General features: G+C 41.6%; 1 protein-coding gene across 2 annotated transcripts in view; it reads right to left on the bottom strand.

Moving 5' to 3' along the window:
• The window catches only part of LOC140467430 (Krueppel-like factor 15), a 57,678-nt gene that overhangs the window by 28,643 nt on the left and 16,201 nt on the right, over positions 1-12,834 (bottom strand). For both annotated transcript variants that reach the window (XM_072563784.1, XM_072563783.1), the window contains exon 2: positions 267-1,376. In XM_072563784.1, the coding sequence (XP_072419885.1) occupies positions 267-1,240 (974 nt within the window). In that variant the 5' untranslated portion in view covers positions 1,241-1,376. The remainder of the gene's footprint in view (positions 1-266; positions 1,377-12,834) is intronic.

The raw sequence follows: 12,834 nt of genomic DNA, 5'->3' as shown, positions 1-12,834 counted from the left end.
GAATCATTTTACATGAATTACTGTTAAATAGAAAGTTTAAAAGGACTTGGGAAGCAGAGTTTCCTTGCAATACTGAAGAGCTAAGGGGTGCAGGAAGGTGTTAAATCACAAACATTTCTGTTGCATGTTCCCCCTCAGCTACAGGCATGGGAAGCTTTTTATAAATGGAATAAAATGGATACAGAAATGTGACAAAAGGCGAAAGCAAAATTCAGGTCTACATAAGCATGCTCATTAACATGTTAACGGATATATAATCAACTTACCGCCATCCACAATCTGGCCAAGTGCATGAATAAGGTTTCTCCCCTGTATGACGCCTGTAGTGGGCCTTTAAATGGCTGCTTTTGGTATACATCTTGTTACATCCTGGAAATGAGCACTTATGCACTCTGATTACATCAGCAGAGGATGATTTCTGAAGCTTCTGGGTGGCCTCAACCACATTCACCAAGCTACCAACAGCCACAGACCTGGCCGCTATTGGCAGGGGTGCAATTTTTACAAACTGGCGGGTTGTACTGTTTGGTGGAGTCTGTGCCCGCTGAGGCACCAAGGCAAAGGCTTGGCCCTGGACATTAACCACTAACTGAGTCAATTTGACGCTGCTTGGAGTTTGTGTGGTTGGGCATGCACTAGGCACGTGGACAGGCTGAAGCTGAAGAACCATGGGAACATTCCCAGTTGCAGCTGTGACAGTCACCTCTGGAGCTGATCCAAGCCCAGTGCTGTCTGAAGATGACAAAAAACATTCATTGGATTCTAACGAAAAGTCACCCAAAGCTTCTGATTTCACCTCCACTTTTATTTCTGTGGTGGCACTGTTTTCCGCAAGTCCATCTTTGACAATTTCCATTTTTTCTTTCAAGAATTCTTCAATTTCCTCTAATGTGGGAATAAAGTCCCCCGGCAAAGTGGAGCTAAAGTCAGGCATTTTCACCTGCGCCTCAAACACCTCAGAACAGCCTTCAGAGGCTATGGTTTGTTGTGGGTCCAGTTTCGAGACCAACATCCTTCCCATCATGCTATATTTCTCCAGCAGGCTGGGGTGGACACTGATGAAGTTAGCATCCTGGGAGTCTGGGCTTGAACACGATCGAGGGCTACATCCATCACTGCCACCGTCTTCCAGCAATGATGTATTTGATGCCAATTCGCCATGTTGTCCACTACAGTTACTCCCCGAAGGTGTCAGCAGGTCAGTAATACACAGTGGCTCACTGTGGTTTAATGAGACCATTTGCCTTCCAAGCTCCAACTGATTCAAAAAAAATACAGTACAGTAATAAAAACAAAACCTCAGCGAATTGAAGAAACAGTGCTGTGTGTTTCAGAGCTCAGCGTCAGTAACTCCCCATTACAAATTAAATTTTCATCTGTAAGGAAATTAGAAAAAAGTAAATTAAAACAAGTTTATTAAGTGCAAAAATTATTTTAAGTCATGGTGAACTTGTCCTCACACCAATGTATTTTCTATTTTTCAGAAACAGAGCTCTGCTTTTACAATCAATGAAGTGTTATGGGCCATAACAAACACACAACGTACTGAAATTATTTAACAGGTCGGGCAGCATCTGAAGAGAGAGACACAGAGTTAACATTTCAGTTCAATGATCCTGGGCTACTCAGTTATATTTCAAGAAATAATGATAGCTGTTCTTATTTTTAAAAGTGAAAGAAAATACTCCTTAATTTCAGACCAAACTTCCTAATTTCTCCAAAAAATAACAATGTGGTTACCCAGGTGTACTTGATGCTAATGCTGCTGCACAAAATAATTTTTAAAAAAAAATCAACATCTTTGGTTGGGGGGGGGGGGGGGGGGGTCACCATTGACCAGAAATTGAACAGGACCAGCCACATGAATACTATGGCGACAACAGCACATCAGAGACTAGGAATACTGTAAAAAGCAACTCACCTCCTGACTCCCCAAAGCCTGTTTACCACCTACAAGGCATAAGTCAGGTGTGAAATGGAACATTCCCCACTTGCCTGGATGGCTGCAGCTTTAACAACACTCGAGACACTTAAAGCATCCAGGACAAAGCAGCTTCTGCTTGACTGACAATCACTGGACACAGGTAGAATCTAAGCACCCGGTGACATCTGGGGTTAGACTAAGGATCTACACATTGTTAGTATAAGTTGCACACAAAGTTGACCATAAGATTAGATTACTTACAGTGTGGAAACAGGCCCTTCGGCCCATCAAGTCCACACCGACCCGCCGAAGCGTAACCCACCCAGACCCATTCCCCTACATTTACCCCTTCACCTAACACTATGGGTAATTTAGCATGGCCAATTCACCTAACCTGCACATTTTTTGGATTGTGGGAGGAAACCGGAGCACCCGGAGGAAACCCACGCAGACACGGGGAGAATGTGCAAACTCCACACAGAGAGTCGCCTGAGGCGGGAATTGAACCCGGGTCTCTGGCGCTGTGAGGCGGCAGTGCTAACCACTGTGCCACCGTGCTGCCCCCTCTCTGTTGTTCATGATGTCCCTGCAGACAAGATCCATTTCTGATCTCCAGATAAGGCAGATGGCTCAGGTGACTGCTACAGTGCAGGCTCAGGGAGTCAGCCACACCTGTGCCATGTACTGCAAGGTACAGAGCACCTTATACTAAGTAACCAGGTTTTTTTTAACCTGTAAAGAGAGCGCAGTGGTTCCACATATACAGTTTCCTTTCTCCTCAGTGATGTGCTCCTCCCAGTTTTCACTGCATGCTCTGAAGCATATGTCTATAGCTTCAGATATGGATGGTGAAGGAGATAAGTGACCAGTTAGCCCAGTTCCTATTGAACATATTCGAAGAGTATGGTGCTGGAGAAGCACAGCCTGTCAGGCAGCATCCGAGTAGTAGGGGTATCAATGTTTCAGGCGTAAGCACTTCATAGTGAAGAGCGTATGCTCAAAACATCGATTCCCCTGCTCTTCTAATACTGCCTGACCGGCTGTGCTTCTCCAACACCATACTCGCTGATTCTGATCTCCAGGATCCGCAATGCTCATTTTCTCCCATAGAACACAGCCTCACTCTTGCCTTGATGTATCCTGGCTCCCAAGGTCGTGTTAAATTGGTCGTAGATGCTCATGACACTGTGCATCAATGGCGTCAAATTTATGTACTGGGAGGATTTGACCTGCAGGCCTCCGCTGCCTGGGATCATTAGCTCCACATCCTTCCTGATGGACTTGGCATAAGTCTCTGTGCAACACACAAGCATGGCAGGAGAAAGACGGCAACCCTGTCTGACTCTAGATTTAATCTGGAAACCTTTTGATTTCCACTCAGACAGTGGCATTCATACTTATGTTTGTATAGAGCAGTCAGAGCCAATTGTGGATTCTCTCCCCATTTCAGCTAGCACATCTATCCTGTATGTGTGAGATATTTTATCTCTGACAATTACTGCTCAATCAGTCCCACTGGAACCTTGCATCTGGCAAACTGGCTGAGGACAGAGGCAGGCAAGTGCGTCACATTCTCCAACAGTCAACAATTGGCTGACAACATCTGTTTGGGCAACACACCAGAGAGTCACTGGCATTTACAAAAACACAACACAAGCTTGATTTTGTGACTTCAGGGAGAGAGAGAGAGAGAGAGAGAGAAAATTACTTCCGCATACATGCAGATGGCACAGCTTCATAATATTTACTATTTGTGATGTAATGTGTGAGATTTGTCTAATATAATTTGTTTGGATTTTTGATTTTGACCTAGTGGCACAGAAGTTTCGTGTGTCTGAAGGTGTTGTTTAAAGCGGAGAATATTAACTCTGGTATATAAAAAGGTGCCAGGAAGAGATTATCAGATTGTTAAAACCTGGAATTGAACTCTTTGTTAAATTAAATGTGGAGGGGTGATAGAGAAGGAACTTCTCTCTGGTGACAGTACTGTGAAGAGGTGATCTGTAAAGCAGCATTTTGGGGATGATAGCTTTATGACATGTTTTGAAATCTTTAAACATGTAAATAGTTTGATTTATTCAATTTTACTTGCATTTCATTTTGCATAGTATCTTTTGTTTTATTGTTACAGCAAAATACGCCATATAGCATACTCATGTTTCAATGAGAGCCTACTTTTTTTAAACCAAAACAACAAGAAATAATCTGTCAGGTTTCATTTTGGCATTGGACTTGCCTCGTCATAGCACCAGCTGTGATCATAACAATGCACTCCAACTAATTTTTCTTCTGTACCTTTTGCCATATGATCCAACAAGGCAACACCAGAACTAGCCTCACTTTAAAGTATACTGCCTTTTTCTTTCTCAACTCCTGTATTTAGTTGCTAATGGAACAGGAATCAATTGTTTGGTCCCTGGCTTTGCTTCATAAGCTGTTCAACTGTAGAGCAAACTGACACAATCTCAAGGGAGCGAGCATAATTCTGCCTTTGAAACAGGTGGTCTGAAGTCATTAGCTCACCTCCCAGAAACCAATATTCCATCATCCTTAGATTCTAGCTCTTGGAGCTGTCCTATAGCAAACTTTCTAACATTAATTAATGCCTTGCAATATAATCATCTTGTCCCTCTGGCTGTTATTGAGCTGCACAATAGCAATACGTCAAAATAGAAAGGGCTTAAAGCACCAATGTCAAAAAGTAAACACACAATTTGACTTGGTGAGAATAATGAGGAAATGCAGACTTTGAAACTTCTTGTCAAGTAAAAGATATATAGGAGTTGTGGGCACGGACTTGAAATTCAACTTTTTATATTGAAAAGTGAATTTATTACACAAAACTAAATTTTTGCTAAACATTTCATTCAACACCACTATCAGGTCTAGGGATCCCTTCTCCAAGAAAAAGAAAGTCATAACGATTTAATAATCCATTCGGGGTGACACGGTGACTCAGTGGTTAGCACTGCTACCTCACAGCACTAGGGACCTTGGTTTGGCTCCCAACTTGGGCGACTGTCTGTGTGGAGTTTGCACATTCTCCCAGTGTCTGCGTGGGTTTCCCCCAGGTACTCTGGTTTCCTCCCACAGTCCAAAAATGTTCAGGTTAGGTGAATTGGCTGAGCTAAATTGCCCATAGTGTTAGGTGCGTTAGTCAGAGGTAAATATAGGGTAGGGGACAGGATCTGGGTGAGTTGCTCTTCGGAGGGTTGGCATGGACTTGTTGGGCCACAGGGCCTGTTTCCATACTGTAGGGAATCTAACCTGAACAGTGTCCCCTTATTAAAAGAAGAGGGCTCCCACTTGTTTTACTATAGTAGAAATAAATTAAGTAGGTTTGAAAAGCAGATCCATTTCTTACAATACAGATTAAAACTTTTACATAGGTTATTTCAATACTGCTTTCCATTGGACTATAATAAGATATCAGAACAGGAATGGACCATTCAGCCCCTCTAACCTGTTACTCAATTCAAGAGGATCACGGCTGATCCAACGCTCCCTCATGTCCACTTTCCTGCCCTTTCCCCATAATCCTTGATTCCCCTACTGATCAAAAATTTATCTCAGTCTGTAGCAAGGTGTTCCAAAGACACTCAACCCTCAGAGAAGATCCTCCCCACCTCAGTGTCAATCACCTCTCATTCTTCTAAACTCCAGTGAATAGAGTCCCAAAAATTGTATCGCCTTTGCTCATAAGGCAATCCCTCCATACCAGGGAACATCCTCATGAGCCTTCTCTGAACTGCTTCCAATGAAATGATACCTTTCCTTAAGGGCCAAAAACTGTTCACAGTACTCCAGAAAGTTATGTTGCAGCTGTAAAAGACTTTAGTGAGGCCACATTTGGAATACTACATCCATTCTGGTCGCCACACTATAGGAATGATATAAGGGTCTCAGCAAGGATGCTGAGATTTACTCGGGTGCTGCCTGGATTGGGGTGTATTAACTATACGGAGGAGTTGAACAAACTTGGATTGTTCATGCCAGAACATCGGTGACTGAAGAGCGACATGACAGAAATATATAGAATTATGAAAGGCATTGATAGGGTGGGAATAGCAAATATTAGGGGGCATAGGTTTAAAACAAGAGGAGACAAGTTTAAAGTGGATATGTAAGGAAAGTTTATTTTCAAAGCACAGAGTGTGGCAAGTACCTGGAATGCACTGCAGGGGGAGATAGTAGAAGTGGATACAATAGCAATGTCTGAAGAGGCAATAAGACAGACACATGAACAGGCAGGGAACAGAGGGAGACTGACTATGCAAAGGCAGATGAGATTGTTTAGAATGGCATCATGGTCAGCACTGGATTAGTGGTGCTGGAAGAGCACAGCAGTTCAGGCAGCATCCAACGAGCAGCGAAATTGACGTTTCGGGCAAAAGCCCTTCATCTTTCCTGATGAAGGGCTTTTGCCCGAAACATCAATTTCGCTGCTCGTTGGATGCTGCCTGAACTGCTGTGCTCTTCCAGCACCACTAATCCAGTATTTGGTTTTCAGCATCTGCAGTCATTGTTTTTACCATCATGGTCAGCACAGCCATAGTGGGCTGAGAGGCCTGTTCCTGTGTTCTATTGTTCTATGTGTTCTCACCTGCACCGTTCATGGGTCTAGCCTAAATTAATCTCGGTTATAACAAGAAAGCAGCATTTTAAACATTAGCACCTAGTAATTGGATCACGAGGGATGTTCATGCATTCACATGCGTTGGTTTATCATTTCCAGTAGTGTTTCAGAAGGGCTCCTGATTATTTACAAAGAATTAGAGTGTCCACAGCACAGTAACAGACCATGTCGCCCAACTGATTAATTCAGGTTCTATTTGAATTAACATATTGGAGAATCTATTGAGATATGCTGCGTTTCCAGAACACTCACCACCAGAAAGCCCTTAGGAGGAGGATAATCTAATAGCAAAGTTGTTATATAGCAACATAGAATTTAACCCTTCAATCCTGTTCCACCATTGTATAAGAACATGGTTGATCAAGTTGCACTCTGAACTCCTTTTTCCTGTCTGCCCCCCATAATCTCAACTCCCTTGTTGATCACACAATCAATCCAACTCTGCCTTAACTACCACCTGATGAAGGAGTGGCGCTCCGAAAGCTAGTGCTTCCAATTAAACCTGTTGAACTATAACCTGGTGTTGTGTGATTTTTAACTTTGACTTAACTAAGTTCAACAACCAGTGCTTTCTGCAGAACAGCATTCCACATATAAGCAAGCCTCTTCAGCTGAAAGCAGAGACTTTTTAATTCTTGCACTGTGTCATCCTGAACTAGATTTTCCGACAAGGAAAAAATTCTTCCTCATAACCACCGTATCAATGTTTTGATAAGATTACGCTTTCATTATTACAAACGCCAATGGGTACTGGCCTAACTTGTTCAACCTTTCATCATATGATACACCCTTCACTCCAGGAAATAGATGAATAAACTACCTCTAATATAATTAATCTTTTCACTTACAAGATGTTGTCTCTTATCTCAAGAGGGTTGAAATATAAAAGCAGAGATGTACTACTAAGACTTTATAAAGCTCTGGTTAGGCCCCATTTGGAGTACTGTGTCCAGTTTTGGTCCCCAAACCTCAGGAAGGACATACTGGCACTGGAACGTGTCCAGCGGAGATTCACACGGATGATCCCTGGAATGACAGGTCTAGCATATGAGGAACGGCTGAGGATACTGGGATTGTATTCGTTGGAGTTTAGAAGATTAAGGGGAGACTTAATAGAGACGTACAAAATAATACATGGCTTGGAAAAGGTGGATGCTAGGAAATTGTTTCCGTTAGACGAGGAGACTAGGACCCGTGGACACAGCCTTAGAATTAGAGGGGGTCATTTCAGAACAGAAATGCGGAGACATTTCTTCAGCCAGAGAGCGGTGGGCCTGTGGAATTCATTGCCACGGAGTGCAGTGGAAGCCGGGACACTAAATGTCTTCAAGGCCGAGATTGATAGATTCTTGTTGTCTAGAGGAATTAAGGGCTACGGGGAGAACACTGGTAAGTGGAGCTGAAATGCGCATCAGCCATGATTGAATGGCGGAGTGGACTCGATGGGCCGAATGGCCTTACTTCCACTCCTATGTCTTATGACCAAATCAAACCCAATACTTCAGATATGGTGTCACTAAGGCCCTCTACATCAGTAAAATGTTCCCACTTTTATATCTCATTGCCCTTGCCACAAGCAACAATTTTCATCTGTCTTCCTTATCGGTTGCTGTATCTGCATTTTAACATTGAGATTCATACACCAACTTCTCTCTGTAGCATAGAATTCTGCAATCTCTCAAGTTCAAATTTTCCCATATCACCGCCAAATTTTGACCATTCACTGATTTTTGTCCATATCCCTTTTCAGATACTACCTCCTTCTGACCACTTATATCCAAATCTATCTTGGTATTACCAAATTACAGGAATAAACTGTTAATTCCTTATCATGCTAATGTCTTTCTACCTCTATCATGAGCTTTCATTTTGCTTCTTAACATTTGATCTGGAACCTTCTCAAACACATTTTGGAAGTCCAAGTACACTTCTACAAGTTCCCAGTTATCCACCTTAATTGTTCCTTACTTTAAAAAAAAAGTCTGATAAACTAGTTAAACATGATTTTCTTTTCATAAAGCTATATTGACTCGACTCAGTCATGATGATTTTCTAAGTATCCTGCCATAATCTTCTCAATGATAGATTCCAGCAACTTTGCTTTGACAAATATTAGGCACACAACACACTTTGAGATTTCTACCTCTTTTTAAATACCAAAGACCTTTCAATATTCAGGTCCTAGTTTTGGTCACCCTGCAACAGGGTCTCTTTAAACATTCCTATTAGGAGCAAGCCATTTAGTCACATTCAATAAGATCATGGCAAATCCAGTTACAATTCAAATCTACATTCCTGTCTGTTTCTGATAACCCTTCAAACCTTTTAAACAGTTCACTGTTACAATTCAGATACAGAGCCTGTGCCTCCATTGCAAAAATAGTAAAACAGTCTCTGGCTTTATCTGCTAGTATGCAATTATTTTTGTACACTCAAACCCTTCTGGTCAGACTGGCTATCATTACTCAAGTTTGCTCTTCTACTTCAGTCCTTCCCTTTGATTTACCACATCTCCTCTCACAATTCCCATCCTCCCCACTCCCTCCATCATTTAGTTTAGTTGCTGACTAATTATGGCAATCAATTTTTAATCAGTAAGTGATATGTTTGATGTTCTAAGATAATTAAGGGAATAGGTTGTGCTCCAGTTGGAAGGGTCACAATTTTTCTTTGCATAAGGTGTGATCTATGTTAGATGTCATGTGGTGGTCTTTTTGGCCTGGGCTGTAGATGCTGGTTCATTGAATTCCTTCAAATGACCAAAGGGTCTGTTTCTAACTGTATGATTCTATGCATACTGGATCTGTCTTTGGCTGAGGTGTTATCATGTCCTGTGAAAGGTAAGTGATTCAGTGCTGAGTGATCTCCTAGACCAGTTTCAGCTGCCCAGACAGATAGGAGAGGAATTTTGCAGATCTTCCCCAGTTTACTTGAATTTTTATTTGAGTTTTCACTTTAGCCAAAAGCTCAGATGATTTCTGCCATGGTGGAAAATGTTCATTGTGATAAACAAAGGTTGTGTGGGGCTGATTGGGTGGACCCAGTCGAAAATTGTTTGTATGTCGTGTGTCAAATTGCATGAGACCAGCCTCTCTCTCAATGTTGGCAAAACTAAAGAACTGATCATTGACTTCAGAAAGAAAGGAGGAGAACACACTCCCATCTACATCAACAGAACTGAAGTTGAGAGGATGGACAGCATCAGGTTCCTTGGAGTGACGATAATCAACAACCTGTCTTGGACTTCCCATGTAGATGCGATGGTCATGAAGGCACAACAATGCCTCTTCTTCCTCAGGCAGCTCAGGAAATGTGGCATGTCCATAGGGATCCTCACCAACCTTTACAGATGCCCTATTCAAATCATACTGTCCAAGTGCATAACGACCTGGTATAGCAACTGCTGTGCCCAGGACCATGAGAAACAACAGAAGGTGGCGTGCAGAGCCTAGACCATCACTGATGCCAACCTTCAGTCCACAGACTCCATTTACATCGCTCATCGCCACAGAAAGGCTGCCAACATCTCAAAGACCCATTGCACCCCATTAATGATCTCCTCCAACCTCTCCAGAAGATATAGAAGCCTGAACACATGCACCAGCAGGTTCAGGTACAGCTTCTTCCTGGCTGTTATGAGACTAACGAATGGACTGTCTAGCCTCAAATCATGTTGATCTCGTTTAGCACACAGCCTGTGCATAGTAACATGTATGCCTTTGTCTAAGGTTTTTTTACAACCTTTGATCTGTACATCCTTGCTTACTATGATCTACCCGTACTGCTCTTAAATAAAGCTTTTCATTGTACTTCAGTACACGTAACAATAAACCAATCATAACATTTTAAAAACTTCGAACTAATTGGCATTTGACTGATTCAACACTATATGCTACTGATATTTCCTAGGAAATTGCTTTCATAGAATTACTGTTCATTCACTGGAGAACCCAAGCTCTAACCCTTCTAACTTTCCCAAGACAGTCCCCCAATCATCAGGAAAGATTTGTCCAATTTCAGTTCTTCAGACAAAGTAAACTGGCCCAATTTATTTGTTACTAATTTTCTCTAGCTACATACTGTTCACATTTGACAAGTCATAAAAAGACTTGTCCACAAATTTTACTCCCATTATTTTCTCCATTGATATTTTAAAGAATAAATGCAGTTGTTTATCTGACCAAATTGTTAAGGACTCATTTTCACAGAAAATTGCACTTCCAGTTAACTCAATGCCACCACAGTTACCTCACTTAGTAAAGCAACTTTGTGACGGACAACTCAATAGACTCAGTCAATGCTGTCTAATTAATAAATTAAAGCCAGTATGGAGTAAAGATGCAAGGTCCTGGATATCTGTCATTTGCCAGAAAATGCTTGACGTTCTGTTCACAGCCAGAGGAAGTAGAGAATCAGTGACAGATATTGAAATCAAAAAACAAAATTAGAGCTGGGAAAGGTGCAATTTAGCCCCAAATTTCTTTTGTATTTAACTCTCCAGTTCAGGGATTTTCACTGAATGAGCAACTCCCTCACTCCACCCTCATTAAAAATGCAAACAAAATCAATAAACTGCCTTGACAACTGCGTCACCAGTCAGCTAAAATTAACAAGAAATTTCTCAGCATGTTACAAAATGATCATAAAACTGCTTTTCACAGATGGCAGTAATCTGGTGAGATTGTCCAATAATTTTAAGAATCATAGAGATGTACAGCATGGAAACACACTCTTTGGTCCAATTTATCCATGCCAACCAGATATCCCAAATTAATCTAGTCCTACTTGCCAGCATGTGGCTCATGTCTGTCTAAACTCTTCCTATTTGTTTACCCATCCTTTTAAATGTTACAATTGTACCAGCCTCCACCACTTCTCTGGTAACATATTTTATATATGCACCACCCTCTGCGTGAAAATGTAGTCCTTTAGGTTTCTTTTAAATCTTACCCCTCTCACCTTAAACCCTCTAGTTTTGGACTCCCTTCCCCTGGGGGAAAAAAACCTTGGCTCTTCCCCCTATCCATGCCCCTCATCATTTTATAAATTTCTAAGGTCACCAGTTAGCCTTCGATGCTCCAGAGAAAATAGCCCCAGCCTAATCAGCCTCTCCCTACAATTGAAACCCTCCAACCCTAGCAAAATCCTTGTGAACATGTTCTGAACTCCTTCAAGTTTCACAACTTTCTTCCCATAGCAGGGATACCATAATTTTATAGAGTATTCCAAAAGTGGCCTAACCAATGTCCTGCACAGCCGCAACATGACCTCCCAACTCCGATACTCAATACACTGACCAATCAAAGCATGCATACCAACTGCCTTCTTAACTGTCCTGTCTACCTGTGACTCCACTTTCAAGGAACTATGAACCTGCATTCCAAGGTCTCTTTGTCCAGCAACACTCTCCAGGACCTTACCATTAAGTGTATAAGTCATGTCCTGATTTGCCTTTCCAAAACGTAACACCTCACTTTATCTAAATTAAACACCATCTGCCACCCTTTGGCCCATTTGATGAAGGTCCCATTGTATTCTGAAGTAACCTTCTTGGATCTCCACTACACCACCAATTTTAGTGTAACCTGTAAACTTATTAACTATACCTCCTACGTTCACATCCAAATCATTTATATAAATAATGTAATATATTTATATCTTCGTGAAATATTTTTGTAATTTCAAGAGAGCTTGTGTCCACACCTCCTCTAATGAATCTAGTTGCAAAGCCTTGTGCAATAAAGTCAGCATAGAATTTTTATTTTCTTCCACCTTTTCTATCCTTTTCATTCACTTTAACTCACCTTTCCCAAACAGAGGAAACATTTTGTCTGCAGAGTTACACAGCTGAGCAATGGGTTTCCAAGGACAGGGGTATCAGCAAGCAGAGGAGGTGGGTTTAAGGAAACAGGGCAAAAAAAAAGAGACAGCAGAAGGAATTTGTTTCTCTCAATGAGTGATGATTTACTTTGTGAAAAAGATTGCGGAAACAGATTCAATGTATCTTTCAACGGGAAACCTGATAAATACTTGAAGGAGAAAGAAAGACTGCACGGCTATGAGGAGGTAGGGGAAAGAGACTGATTGAACATTTCTTTGAAGAAGCCTACACAATGTCATGATGGGCCAAACTGTCTCATTCAACACTGTATGATTCTGCCATTCGATAAATTCTTGGGGCATATGTCATATATAGCACTACTAAACCCTAACCATTTTTAAGAAATGCTAAAATTAAAGGCAATTATTTCAGTGAGAAATATCAGAATTTTCT

Source organism: Chiloscyllium punctatum, chromosome 45 (assembly GCF_047496795.1).
Source record: "Chiloscyllium punctatum isolate Juve2018m chromosome 45, sChiPun1.3, whole genome shotgun sequence".
Lineage (NCBI taxonomy): Eukaryota > Metazoa > Chordata > Chondrichthyes > Orectolobiformes > Hemiscylliidae > Chiloscyllium > Chiloscyllium punctatum.
The sequence above is the reverse complement of the archived record's forward strand: the minus strand, read 5'-3'. Positions and strand labels throughout refer to the sequence as shown.